Below are 15010 nucleotides of genomic sequence, written 5' to 3' on the forward strand. Positions count from 1 at the left end.
ATATCATGAATCACTCCAATCACTTCCAGTTTTCTGCCTGGATATTGCAGGGAACTGGTGACTTTACTGCAAACATGATGCTGTGTCCTCTCAGTGACGAGTATCCTGCGTTATTTGTGTACCTGGTGTGTGGAGCTCAGTGGTGATAACACTTCCCAGTCAGCAGTGAACTTTGGGCCTGATTTATCACGAATCGCAATTGCAACAGCATACGCAGATCGGCCAATGGTGCGTATTGCGTATGCACCGCAGGCCGGTATTGCGATCGCACTGCGATCACATACGCAGATACAAATCCATAGCAGAGTGAGTGACGGGACGTCAGCGTTAGGGGGTGGTGACTGGGGAGTAATCGCAGCTGCAATCATAGTAGCAATCCGTAATGAATCAGGCCCCTTGTCTTTTAAGATAATAAGTAACATTTTTATAAACCTCTGTTTTTGTGTCAGCGATCGCGAAAACACACAGGTTTCGCGGACACTGTGGACCTGATTCAGGTTGGTTTGCAAGGCTGCGTTCGCACGCACCTGCTCGCTGTGAAAATATGCTAATGAATGCAATTGCACGGCAACTGCAGCACTATACTAAGACGCCCACCGCTGTATAAAGCCGCAAGTCAGCAAAAACATCGAGTAACATCGAACCCATATGCACAGTTATGGTTGACCATGACCTGCCGTACAAACTGCTAAACTTCCTGTCGCCAACTAGATCTCTGGCTACTTATACAATCGCAAGGGCTTAATTATGCACGCCCCTGTAACGGCGTTCAAACGCACGGGCACACCTGCGTTGGCCCGACCACCCTCCCTCTCCACCACCAAACGATCATTCCCCGTCAATCACTGTGTAATGGGACTGCGTGCTTACTGCGATCGATTCCTGATCGCAGTGTTCGGTTCGCGCACTGCGATGCTTGCGCAGAATGCAAACATCGGCCGGCTGCGTGTGTACGCAGCCTTGCGAACCAACCTGAATCAGGCTCTGTTTCTTTTCTCATGAAAACGGAACATTTTTCTCATAAAAAAACAGTCTCTAATTTTGATAGCCCGATAATGAAAACCATGATAACAGACCGTTTTTATTTTTTAGTGAGAAAAATTCAGGGCTAATTGGATACGTCCGCAGTGTTCAATGAGTAACAAGAGTGTAACTGTGATACATTTATTGCTGAAATAATTAAATTCTATAAAAAAAAATCTTGGACTGTGTCCTACAGCTTTGTAAAATCCTTCTGTGTATAGGAAATATTTGTTGCAAGTGTCTTCCCATTATTAATGGGTGCACTGATTGCTCTGTTCCCCTTTCCTCTCCTGTGTTGTTTAAGTAGGTTGATTCCGTGCAGTTCCACGTGTGGGACATGGGAGGTTCCGCTACAATGTCGGCTGTGAATCAGTGCTTTTTTACAGACAAGGCCCTGTACATAGTGGTGTGGAACTTGGCCCTGGGGGAGGAGGCTGTTTCTAATCTCCAATTCTGGCTGCTAAACATTGAGGTGAGTAGATATCATTATGTTGTGGAGGACATGGGCATAGTAAAGTATCACTCTGCATATTGTGGATGTGACACCTTTCTCTTCTAATGTTGTGCTAGCGAAGAGCTAAAGAGATACAGTGTAGCCATCTTTGTGTTTCAGGCCAAAGCACCAAACGCTGTGGTTTTAGTGGTGGGGACCCACCTGGACTTCATAGAAACCAAGTTCCGCCTGGAGAGAATCGCCACCCTCCGTGCCTACGTATTGGCTCTATGCCGTTCTCCATCTGGGTCTAGGGCCACAGGGTTCCCAGATATCACAATCAAACATTTACAGTGAGTATCACATGGGATCTCCTCTGTCTTCAGTATGTTGAGCTGGACCTTGCGGGGTGATATGACATTGGATAGAGATTGTTTGTTCTAATCCAGTATCTTCAGCTAATTTGTCCAGTACTTATTAACTTCACTCTTTCAGCCAATGTCAATGAAACATTGGACGGCTGCAAAATCTTATTCCTGTACCTAGTTGACCATGCAAAACGCTATAAAAAATATTTTTGGTCTTTTATCTCAAATAACCATGTATGCTTTATTAGTCAGACATTATAGATGATCATCTTTAGTTGAATTGTTCATTAATGAATTAACTGGCATAGCTTGTGTGTTACTTTCTGCTTGCCCTAATAGCGGTGTTTCTTATTCACAGTGAGCTCTCCTGCAAGACGCTGGACGGTCTAGAGGGCTTACGCCAGCTGATATTCTGCGCTGCCTGCAATATGAAAGATGTGGGAAGCACGATTGGGTCCCAGAAACTGGTGGGAAGGCTGGTAAAGGAGCTCTTATTGTTAAAAACAGATGGCATTTAATTTTCTTTTAATGTTGGTTTATACAAGTCCAGGAGATTGTTTGTAGTCAAAAATATATACTGAATATAGTATTAATTAAAAAGACTATACACAAGCACCTTAAATTATATGCAAAATAATCTGCGAGTATAATGGGTAACATTTATTAAACCTTCTAAAGAGAAGTGGGGAAGTTACCTATAGCAACCAATCAACTTCTATCTAGCATTTATTTAGCACTATCTATAAAATGATAGGTAGAAACTGATTGGTTGCTATAGACAATGTCTCCACTTGTCCTCTTTTTCCACTCTTTAGAAGGTTTTGATAAATTTCCCCCAAAGTGTCTAGGTTGCACAGTCATGGTGCCTATAAATGGATGCCTGATTTGATCCATGGTGACTGTGTGGTGGATCTCAGGAAAACAGCAGTTTAAAGTTTGGGCATTACATGACTTTGCTCCTCAGTGAAAAAAATCCTGTGTTATGTAACACACACACGCGCACACACACGCACACACGTCTGGTGCTGGTTCTAAGAAATACAGGGGGCCCTATGCATTTTTCCCCCTGCATTTCCAGAACCAGGACCTGCTCAGAGCCCTGTGCTGGTTGCGCTAAATACGGGGGACCCCTACGTCATTTGTCCCCTGTATTTTGACAACCAGGACAGGTTCTGAAAAGCCTAGTGCTGGTTCTACCCAATATGGGGGACCCCTACATCGTTTGTCCCCTGTATTTAGCACAACCAGTACTGGGGTTCCAAAGCCAGGTGCTGGTTGTTTTCTGGGGGGAAGGGCTACGCTTTTTATTTTTTTACACATTCAATTTTTAACATAGATGCGTAGATCTCACTGCTGCATTCGTTCATCTGTGACTCATTGATTTGATTTTCTCAGGTATTTACGCACTGCTAGTGAGCCCTCTGTCACCCACTGATGCCCCCTTTGCACTGCACTGCTGCCACTGCTCTGCACCACCGCTGCTGCCGCTACCCCACATGCCTACAGCCGTCTCGCACTCTGCACCTCGCAAACCAACCTCCTGTGTGCTGTCCCATCTTTCACCTGCGTTAGTGTACCATTTTGTTGACCTTCTCCCCTGCAGGTGGCCCGGTTTGCTCATCCAAACCCTGATAGCTAATTAATTTTAAAAAGCTATGAAATTCCATAGACAAAAAACCTTCCGGTTTCACATGTCCCATTCAGGCTTCGTAGACATGATCTGAAACTTCACAAAACCTATTGATTTTCTGCCACTCAAACTTCAAAAAGCAATGAAATTAAGGATCATTACCGCTTACGCCTCTACACGCCTTTGTGTCTCACCTATACACGCTGCTGTGTCTCCTCCCCCCATCCACACCACTTTTATCCCATCTGCAAAGCTCTGTTTTCTGCTTTAACCTCAGTTGCATAGACTGCATGTGTGTATTCCATTGAGCACACAATTCTGTGAGTTAGCAGCTCAACCATTTTGTGAGTGACAGCAATCTCGTTCTGTGAGAGTGCAGAATCTGCCGTTAACCACAGGGTGTGATGGCATACCATATCTGTATTGCGCAAGGAACACGTCCATTAAGGCGTCAGCCTTAATGATCGTAATTTAATTGCTTTTTGAAGTTTGAGTGGCAGAAAATCAATAGGTTTTCTGAATTTTCAGACCATGTCTAAGCAGCCTTAATGGGACATGTGAAACCGCAAGGTTTTTTGTCTATGGAATACATATATATATGTGTGTGTGTGTGTATGTGTGTGTGTATGTATATGTATGTATGTATATATATATATATATATATTTAATGTGTGTGTGTGTGTGTGTGTACAAGACAAAAAGTGGAGAGAGAGCGCCTCCTAGTGCAATATTATTACATAAAGGTAACCTCCACCGAATATGATCACCCTTTTTGTGAATGGAGGTGTACCTTATAAAGTGGAATACACCACTTTTAAATTCACAGAAATCGACCCCAAAGTTTCTGGTTCTAGTTCCTGGACACGACTCTGTGTGCACTTAGTATTTCATCAACCCTGATAGGCATATATATATGAAGAAGAGAAAAGACCATAGTTTAATACTATACACAAAAATTTATTTCACACAATCATGAGCAAAATAAAATGCCTGTACATCAAATAAAAGACTTCAAAGCTTAGCTGTAGATATGTGATGTCATATCATTGCTGGTAGAGGATGTCACTCGTCGTACCACGCACCACTTCGTCTGTTCAGAATATAGTGGACTTCATCAGGAGGATAAAGAATAAGAGTGCCCATGGTCTATATATGCCCATATCAATTAGCCCATCAAGTGGGCGTGATTACCGCCAGGAAGCTCCGTAGCTTGCGTTTCGCACACCAGGAAGTTGACCGGAAATGCGTCTCAAATCCCGTAAATTGGTTCTCACGTCCACATGATAATTATCCCCGGCTGGTAACTAAAACTGCGCTTTATGTGTCCCCCGCTCCGAGTGTACCGGCACTCTGGATAAGTTGAGATGGTCACAGTGCCATCAGCTCCAGGCGCCACGTTCCACTCCAACAGGGTCCGCGCACGAGTGCCACATTTGAAGAAGCCTTTTCGTTGATTCTCCCTTATATTTGTATTTATAGGTGGTTTTACTCTCAATTGGCTGGGGGTGAGTATGCTCTTTAAATTCTTTGCACCTATAAATACAAATATATGGGAGAATCAACGAAAAGACTTCAAATGTGGCTACTGCAATATATGCAGATTTGTACATGCCATTTCAAAATAATTTATGAATTTTGATGACTATAGAAATCTCTTAATAAAATATGACATGAACTGTACAACTACATGGGTTATTTATGTTTTAGAATGTCCTTGCAAGTTGAAATATGTGGGTAAAACAAAAAGACCTATTAAAATGAGAATACAGGAACATGTGCGTAGCATTAAAAATAAGCAGGATAATCATAGTGTTCCTAAACATTTTAAGTTGGTACATAATTCTAGTTTAGATGGTTTTAAATTTAAGGCTATTGACCATGTGACAATTGGTGAGAGAGGAGGGGATACAGAGAGTAAATTATCGAAAAGAGAGATGTTCTGGATATATACATTGAATACCGTGGTTCCCAATGGACTAAACAGTTATGAAATTGCTCCTTTTTTAACGTGATTTGGTTTTGGTGTATTTGTACTTATATCTATATTTATATTCTTCCACCATCGCTGCTCCCAAGAAAAATTATTTATTTTCTATACTTTTTATAAATCTTATGCATATTCTTAATGAGCTATCCTTCATTTATTCACTTTTTATTGAGTTATTTTTTTATGTATTTTTATTGAATTGTTCATCCTCTAGATGTAATTTTTTTTTTTTTTTTTTAATGCGGTTATTTAAGTTTTTTAACTACTGCCATTCCATCCAGTTCTTATTACACTATTGTGTTTTATTATGTAGCATCTGTGTAAATAGATGCATGTGTACCCTAGTGCTTTTTATAATGGCTATTTTAATATCCTTGACTTTGAGAATTTATCTTCTATTGAAACCAGGAATGTAAACATATGTAACAGCGTTGGTCACATTAGATTCCCATTATGGGGATATACGGCAAAATGGCCGCCGGCGAAACACTAAAGGTAGAAGACCTCTAAAAATGGCCGCCATACACTTGTGAGGGGACCCTGTTGGAGTGGAACGCGGCGCCTGGAGCTGATGGCACTGTGACCATCTCAGCTTATCCAGAGCGCCAGTACACTCGGAGCGGGAGATACATAAAGCGCAGTTTTAGTTACCAGCCGGGGATTATTATCATGTGGACATGAGAACCAACTTCCGGGATTTGAGACGCATTTTCGGTCAACTTCCTGGTGTGCGAAACGCAAGCTACGGAGTTTCCTGGCGGTACTCATGCCCACTTGATGGGCTAATTGATATGGTTATATATAGACCATGGGCACTATTATTCTTTATCCTCCTGATGAAGTTCACTATATTCTGAACGGACGAAACGCGTTGAGGTGGTGCGTGGTACGACGAGTGACATCCTCTACCAGCGATGATATGACATCACATACAGTCAGGTGCATAAATATTGGGACATTGACAGAATTTTCATATTTTGGCCTCTATTCACCACCACAATGGCTTTGAAATGAAACAAACAAGATGTGCTTTAACTGCAGACTTTCAGATTTAATTTGAGGGTAATTACATCCAAATCAGGTGAACGGTGTAGGAATTACAATGGTTTCTATATGTGCCTCCCACTTTTTAAGGGGCCAAAAGTAATGGGACTATCAACTCAAAAGCTATTTCATGGACAGGTGTGGGCTATTCCCTCATTATTTCATTATCATTTAAGCAGGTAAAAGGTCTGGAGTTGATTCTAGGTGTGACATTTGCATTTGGAATCAGTTTCTGTCGACTCTCAATATGAGATCCAAAGAGCTGTCACTATCAGTGAAGCAAGCCATCATTAGGCTGAAAAATCAAAACAAACCCATCAGAGAGATAGCAAAAACATTAGGTGTGGCCAAATCAACTGTTTGGAACATTCTTAAAAAGAAAGAACGCATCGGAGAGCTCAGCAACACCAAAAGACCCGGAAGACCACGGAAAACAACTGTGGTGGCTGACAGAAGAATTATTTCCCTGGTGAAGAAAAACCCCTTCACAACAGTTGGCCAAATCAAGAACACTCTCCAGGAGGTAGGTGTATATGTGTCAAAGTCAACAATCAAGAGAAGACTTCACAAGAGTGAATATAGAGGGTTCACCACAAGATGTAAACCATTGGTGAGCCACAAAAACAGGAAGACCAGATTAGAGTTTGCCAATCAACATCTAAAAAAGCCATTACAGTTCTGGAACAACATCCTATGGACAGATGAGACAATGATCAACTTGTACCAGAGTGATGAGAAGAGTATGGAGAAGGAAAGGAACTGCTCATGATCCAAAACATACCACCTCATCAGTGAAGCATGGTGGTGGTGGTAGTGTCATGGCGTGGGCATGTATGGCTGCCAATGGAACTAGTTCCCTTGTATGTATTGATGATGTGACTGCTGACAAAAGCAGCAGAATGAATTCTGAAGTGTTTCAGGCAATATTATATGCTCATATTCAGTCAAATGCTTCAGAACTCATTGCACGGCGCATAACAGTGCAGATGGACAATGACCCGAAGCATACTGCAATAGCAACCAAAGAGTTTTTTAAGGCTAAAAAGTGGAATGTTATGCAATAGCCAAGTCAATCCCCTGACCTGAATCCAATTGAGCATGCATTTCACTTGATGAAGACAAAACTGAAGGGAAAATGCCCCAAGAACAAGCAGGAACTGAAGACATTTGCAGTAGAGGCCTGACAGAGCATCACCAGGGATGAAACCCAGCGTCTGGTGATGTCTATGCATTCCAGACTTCAGGCTGTAATTGCCTGCAAAGGATTTGCAACAAAGTATTAAAAAGTGAAAGTTAGATTTAAGGTTGTTTAGTTTGTCCCATTACTTTTGGCCCCTTAAAAAGTGGGAGGCACATATAGAAACCGTTGTAATTCCTACACCGTTCACCTGATTTGGATGTAATTACCCTCAAATTAAATCTGAAAGTCTGCAGTTAAAGCACATCTTGTTTGTTTCATTTCAAAGCCATTGTGGTGGTGAATAGAGGCCAAAATATGAAAATTCTGTCAATGTCCCAATATTTATGCACCTGACTGTATCTACAGATAAGCTTTGAAGTCTTTTATTTGATGTACGGGCATTTTATTTTGCTCATGATTGTGTGAAATAATTTTTTGTGTATAGCATTACACTATGGTCTTTTCTCTTCTTTATATATATATGCCTATCACGGTTGATGAAATACTAGGTGCACACAGAGCCGTGTCCAGGAACTAGAACGAGAAACATTGGGGTCGATTTCTGTGAATTTAAAAGTGGTGTATTCCACTTTATAAGGTACACCTCCATTCACTAAAAGGGTGATCATATGCGGTGGAGGTTACCTTTATATAACAATATTGCACTAGGAGGCGCTCTCTCTCCACTTTTTGTCTTGTAGGAATTTTTATACTGCCTGAAAAACAGTTTATGGGAGAAGGAGCAGCCACCCATTACACTTGGGGAGTGCGTCATTGGATGGACATTAATTGAGTGACTTGATTTAAGGACCCTGCGCTGTATACTACCTTTGTCTGATATATATATATATATATATATATATATGTGTGTGTGTATTGTATAAATGATTCTCTTCCTGCAATGACTGATCTGCATTCAGCCTAGAAATCAACACATTTACCTTCTTCAATAGATCCCTAGAAGTTACCTGAACTTTCAGGAGGCAGTGCTGAAAGAGCAGCTGAGACGAGCCCAGGGGGATCAGGTCCAGTATCTGACTGATGAGCAGATAGAGCAGATCACAGAACAGAGCTCAGAGAATGATATTGGAGACTATGAGGACATGCAAGCAGGTCTGTGTAGCCGCTGTAGTAAGATGCACCGCTGGTATCTAATTACAGCCTGGTCTGTGCTGCCTCACGTTTCCTTGTATCTCTTCCAGCCATTGGATTTCTTATAGAGACCGGCACCTTGCTTCACTTCCCTGACACCAGCCATGGGCTGAGGAACCTCTACTTCCTGGATCCTGTCTGGCTGTCTGAGTGTCTGGAGAGGATCATTAACATTAAGAGCTCCAAATCTGTGGCCAGGAATGGGGTCATCAAGGCAGAGGACCTCCGGATGCTGTTGGTTGGCACTGGCTTCACCAAGCAGACTGAGGAACAGTACTTTCAATTCCTGGCAAAATTTGAGATTGCTTTACCTGTGGCCAACAACAGGTTAATATACTCTACTCCTGCTAAAGTGTACATGTCTATATACAGTATACACTTTTTTTCATAGTGGGTGAAGAAGAGGTGACAAAGCATAAATAACACATACACAGAGAATTACAACAATGAGGAAACCTTATGTTACTGTGTGTATGTATGTGTATATATATATATATATATATATATATAAGTTACCATACTTTGATAGTTATTCCTCATTGTGTTTTCAGTTTATATGGAACTGAAGTCAAGCTATTGTTCTCTGTTTTCAGTCACTTGAGGCTGACTGCAGTATCAGAAGCATTTCCACATATATTTGTGAATGGTAGAAGTATCCCTCTCATGTAAACCAACTTCTGTTTTCAGTTTTGTGGTCCTTTAACTCAGTCCAGACCTGCAGGAAGAGTCTCTTTAACTCAATATTATTACAAACCTAGGACTGTTCTCATACAGATGTGTCCTCATACATTTAGCCTGGGTACACATCACAACGAGGTAATGAACGACAGAACGATACCTCGTACCGTACTTCATTACCTGCAACGGAGCCGCTTGCGATATCATCTGGTTGGACGTGCAACTCGGCCGACTGGACAACGTCGCAAGTGACCACAGGAGCGTGCATATTGACCGTACATGCTGAGCGATGCGACTGACATGTCGTTCCGATTTGGCCAGAAACAACATATGTGAATTGGTAGTGCAGAGCACCTTCTCATGCAACTTTTCACCTTCAAATGCATCTTATTCGAACGGAGATGCAAATAGAACGCACAAACAGCTTCTGCTGATTAAAATGATATGCTGCATGCCTATGTTCGCATGCAGACACACTGCAGGTGTGTCTGTATGCGAAATGCTACGTTACAGTGTCAGTGGCTCACACAGAACATAGCTATGCCACATATCATTTAAATCAGCAGAAGCTGCTTGTGCGTTCTGTTCGCATCAATGTGCGAATAAGACATATTTGAAGGCAAAATGTTGCACAAAATATGCTCAGCGATACCGAGTCACGGCATGGGATGGCATGGCGCGCCTAGATGGGCTATTTGAAGCGCAAGGAGGCTAGATGTATGACACATTGTAGATATATGACACATCTGTACATTATAAAGCATGGTAAATTAACACTGAGCCTGATTCAGAGTTGTACACTAAGCCAATGGTTTTCCTAAATAGAGCGATTTTTTTGCCGCTGCTCGTGCGTCTAGGTACATTACCATAGTCGCAAGCTGCAAGTCTATATTCGCAGTGTGATTGACAGCCGGGAGCGTTTGGGGGAGGCAACGGGGACTGTCAGCTAAAAACGCAGGCGTGTCTCATCCGTTTTTGATGCATTTCCCATCTTGCGCAGTTAATATGGTTCCGGCATCTCCATTACGGCGGCCATTCTGAGTGACCATATGTTTGCATATCTGCGTCCGGTGCTGCGTATGTGTACGCAGTTGCAGACAGCTGCGATGGCTCCTGTGGACGTCTCAGTTCCGGTCGCTGTACCATTAGCATATTTTCACAAATGCTCAGCTGCGAAAAATCGCAACTGCTGCAGCAGTAGCGTACAACTCACTGTCTGGGCTTGATTCAGAGTTGTTCATAACTTAAACTGTTTGATGAAGATGCAATAGAATGGAAATGATAAAAGAGTCACATGTCCATTTTTCCAGATAAAACAGTTCGTATACCCTGGCATATTATGCTGGGAAATCTCCTGGTATTTACATTGTTACTTATGTTTCATTTGTTATGTGTGAGTTATGGTTGCTTGTGGGCACTGCTCTTTTTATTGACATATTGATTTATTGTGCATAGGGCAATATAATGAGGCTGTGTGCTCTGTAAGAATGTGACCTCACTGGGTGGAGTTGGCTGTAAAAACAACCATAATCGGTGAGGACATTGTGATGTAAATGAGGAGTCACACGTACTGTGTATGTATACTCCCATATATATATATATGTATGTGTGTGTGTGTGTGTATATATATATATATATATATATATACACATATAAAATAATTTTATTTCTTTAGAAGAGACATATAAAATACAGTACACATGCAGACACATTAATATTAACCATTTCATAGAGTAATAAGTATTTGTGTACGACGCTCTTCCTTACAGCTATCTCTTACCTCACCTGCTTCCTGCCAAGCCGGGCCTGGATATCTACTCTTTACGGCAGTCTACTGGCAACGCTGTCCAGAGGGTGTTCAAGATGAGCTTTGTCCCTGTAGGATTCTGGCAGAGGTTCATTGCCCGCATGTTGATAAGTCTGTCTGAGATGGATCTTCAGGTAAGAGCATGAGCAATACTGTAGCTTATAAAACAAAAACCATATCACATGGACTTTGTTTTTTTTTTTTGTTTGTTAAAAACCTTGATGAGGAGCTATAGCTGAGATAGTAACATATCTTGTATTAGAATTGTAATGGTTTATTTTCCCTTTTGGAATAAAATGTCTTGTAATTTGGTTCATCTTTAAAATGATATTAATAGTGGTCAATTGTACATCTCCGGTTTAGTAAACCTGACTCTCATGCAGTGCAATCCCGTTGGGAACACAACCTCCCATACGGTTCTGTGCCATCTGTCCCCTATGTCTTTGAAATGTGTATAGGATAAGCAGTTGCCAGCTCAGTCTGGCCATGTGGTGCTTTGCTTCATGAGATAATGTCATGAATAATGGACGATTATGTAGATGTGTTCTAAGGACTGAACTGACCAGTGCACCTTCCCTTTACCAGCTGTTTGAGAACAAGAAGAACAACAAGCCACGCAATAGGAAGTCTGCGGTGTACAGATTCACAGGCAACCAGCGCAACCGCTGCAGCACCTTCCGGGTCAAGAGGAACCAAACTATCTACTGGCAGGAGGGGTTACTGGTTACCTTTGAGGGTGGCTACCTAAGGTACAAGCTAGTAGGCACTGCAGTGGAGGCTAACTTGCACATCACGGGGGCAGAGACAGGGTTGAACGAAAGTCATCGTTAATTGTTTCCGCATTACACACATGAAACTAATTGCGTACATTCACCAGCATGCAGAGTTGTATTCATCTCTGCTGCCAGACCACCCCTATATACGTGCGCTTGGATTCATAGCGGACATCACTGCTCATTTGCACCACTCCTTTCCCTGGTGTAAAAGATCCTTCTGAAAATTGGGGTATTCACACTTCCGTATAACTCTGCCCACAATTCAGTTGGCACGTCCTCTCGGAACCTAGCCTATGTGCGAATACCCCACAATAATAATCGATAATCGGGAATCTGCATTCAGCATTGCACTTGCGTGCGATGCTGAATCAGCCCCTAAGTGCATACAATTGCTAAAGCACAACTGACATTACCGAAATAAAAGTACCTGACATTTTTTTCATGCAATATGGAGAAAAGTTTAAACCAAGAAACGTCCCCAAGACATTAAGCCATAATTTTGCAATTGTTGAAGATGCCAGTCTTAAGGTGGACTACTTGTCCCCACATAAATCTATACTTCCATATTTAAAACAGCAAATAAAGATTTGATTATTTCACTGATGAACAAAATAAGACAATTAAATGATATTCTATTCCCAAACAACAAAGCTACAGTGGCCAGGCGCCATTTGTTCTACAGTATTTATACTATTAAAATGCAAAGTAAGATTTTATAGACTGTATATCTAACATAAACACATTCCTCATGTACTATTTAAAAAAACGCATTGAGACCAGTCTATTTCATTATCATTGATTTTGATTATTTTTGTTGTCACTTTTCATAAACTTTTGAGCCATGGGGGCACATTAAGAAAAAAGTGTGTAAAGCGGCCCATACACAGTGCGATAAATCAGCCGATATGACAGATTGGTGCGATTTGGCTGCTATATCGCACCGTGTACGGGCATGATGTCGGACAGAGCTCGCACCCATGGGGTCGTACATCACACCCCCAGATCTTACTGCAGGTTCAGTGGGGATGCGATGTGCGATCCCATGCAACGCTATGCATGTGGGGGAGCCAGCATATCGGGACGTCGGCCACCTGATCACACCGTGTGTGGGGACCGCCCATATGTCAGACATCGGGTCCCCCGTCGCGTCGCACAGTGCATGTCGCACGTGTATGGCCTGCTTAAGACTACAGCCGTGTATGCCGGTCACTCGTATACAAAAAATAAGGAGGGCAAGTCTATATTAAAGGCAAAGATAAGGTAATTTTACTATACCACCATTCTCTCCAGTGTGGAATCATCGGATGTGAACTGGAAGAAGAAGAAGAGTGGAGGAATAAAGATTATTTGTCAGTCAGAAGTGAGAGATTTCTCTGCTATGGCATTTATCACAGACCATGTGAACTCCCTGATTGATCAGTGGTTTCCAGGTAAGAGGAAAGAAATGATAGTATGTATTACAATGATGAATGATATACGGTTGAATTGTGAAGGAAACCTTATAGATCAGAACTTAAGCAATAAAAGTTGTACCAAAAACTGATCATTGATAATATTTTATACAAGGAAAAAAACTGTATGGGAATAACTAAATGAGAGAGAGAGCCACTGGTCCTAGGTTCAAAGAGAAACGCAAGTGTGGGAAACACTAAAGATGGGTACACACGTTACGATGGTGTGACCCAGACATGTAATGTAATGATACATCATGTCACAGTACACACTACACGATCCGCCATACGATGGCATGATGTATCGTTACATGCTGCAGCGATGGCCGTGGAATCATCCCATCTGATGTGCTGCACAGCAGATGGGAGATTCAATGAACAATGGCCGGGCATGCACACTATACGATGTGTGCAATATATTGTTCCAATCTGTGTCGGAGTGTTTTAAAACTTAGAATATTGTTGGACTGATCTAAATGGCATAATAATTTATTTAGGACTGCATACAATAGGACATTATATATTATCTCTTTAATTCTGTATAAATGAATCCATCCCAGCTGCAGTCCAATGGAGGATAACCTGACAGCTGCAGAGGCCATATATTGCAATTGTATGGTTATAGCAGCAGCAGCAGATAATGAGCTGATCTTGTGTAAGACAGTGACCTGTCCACTTGTATGTTGGAGTCAGCAGGTCTTCATGTGACATGGCCAATGTCATGATGAGAGGAGGGAATAAAGGCAGGTGAGAAGTCACAGAGTGACGGCCGTATCCAACTAGACGCGATAAAGCGAAAACGCTGTCTGAAGTTTTCGCACACTTCGGGGCTTTTGGTGCAAAAGTTTTGCGTCCTTTGACTATGTGCGCTGCTGTTTTTCGCACTATCCTATTACAAAAGATGAAACGTGTAATTCGCCCGAAAATGGATCGTGCTGTAACCAGCCAAAGTACACCAGATTTTGGGGAAATTTGTCTGACCCTATAAAAAGACTAACTGACATGGGAAATCAATATAGTTGTGTATTACTACTTTAAACCCATTTTCCACCCTAAAAATGTCATGTCATATTATTGGCCAAATTTAGCTAATTAAAAAAATCTTTTTGCCTAATTTGTCCTTATGGGGGGTATCCAAAGGGTTCTGAACCAAGGGCCTGATTCAGACCCGGTCGCAAGCGCTGAGCGCTCGCAACTGGGTCAATGTTTGGCCACCGGGCATGCGCAGGACGGAGCCGGCTCCGTCGTGCGCATGTGCGAGACCCGGCTAGCGACGGGTGCTCCGTAGCTCCGGGTCTCGCACCAAAGGGGGCGAGCTGTCGATGGTGATTGACAGCTCGCCCTGTTTGGTAGGCGTGGCCGGGGGGTGGCTTCACATACGGAGGCGTTCCCAAGTGAACGCCTGCCGTTTGTGGGGGGGCCCACTGACATCACCAGTGATGTCAGTGGGAGAGCTTCCGGCTTTATTAGAGCCAGAAGCT

At 42.3% G+C, this 15010-nt stretch overlaps 1 protein-coding gene across 1 annotated transcript in view; it reads left to right on the forward strand.

Moving 5' to 3' along the window:
* LRRK1 (leucine rich repeat kinase 1) overlaps positions 1-15010 on the forward strand; it is a 141196-nt gene that overhangs the window by 89801 nt on the left and 36385 nt on the right. Inside the window, exons 16-23 of the mRNA XM_088452716.1 lie at positions 1331-1495; positions 1637-1809; positions 2183-2303; positions 8619-8778; positions 8868-9144; positions 11265-11436; positions 11888-12051; positions 13369-13508. Of these exons, the coding sequence (XP_088308842.1) occupies positions 1331-1495; positions 1637-1809; positions 2183-2303; positions 8619-8778; positions 8868-9144; positions 11265-11436; positions 11888-12051; positions 13369-13508 (1372 nt within the window). The remainder of the gene's footprint in view (positions 1-1330; positions 1496-1636; positions 1810-2182; positions 2304-8618; positions 8779-8867; positions 9145-11264; positions 11437-11887; positions 12052-13368; positions 13509-15010) is intronic.

Source organism: Taudactylus pleione, unplaced genomic scaffold (assembly GCF_031769625.1).
Source record: "Taudactylus pleione unplaced genomic scaffold, aTauple2 ptg000556l, whole genome shotgun sequence".
NCBI classification, from domain to species: Eukaryota; Metazoa; Chordata; class Amphibia; order Anura; family Myobatrachidae; genus Taudactylus; species Taudactylus pleione.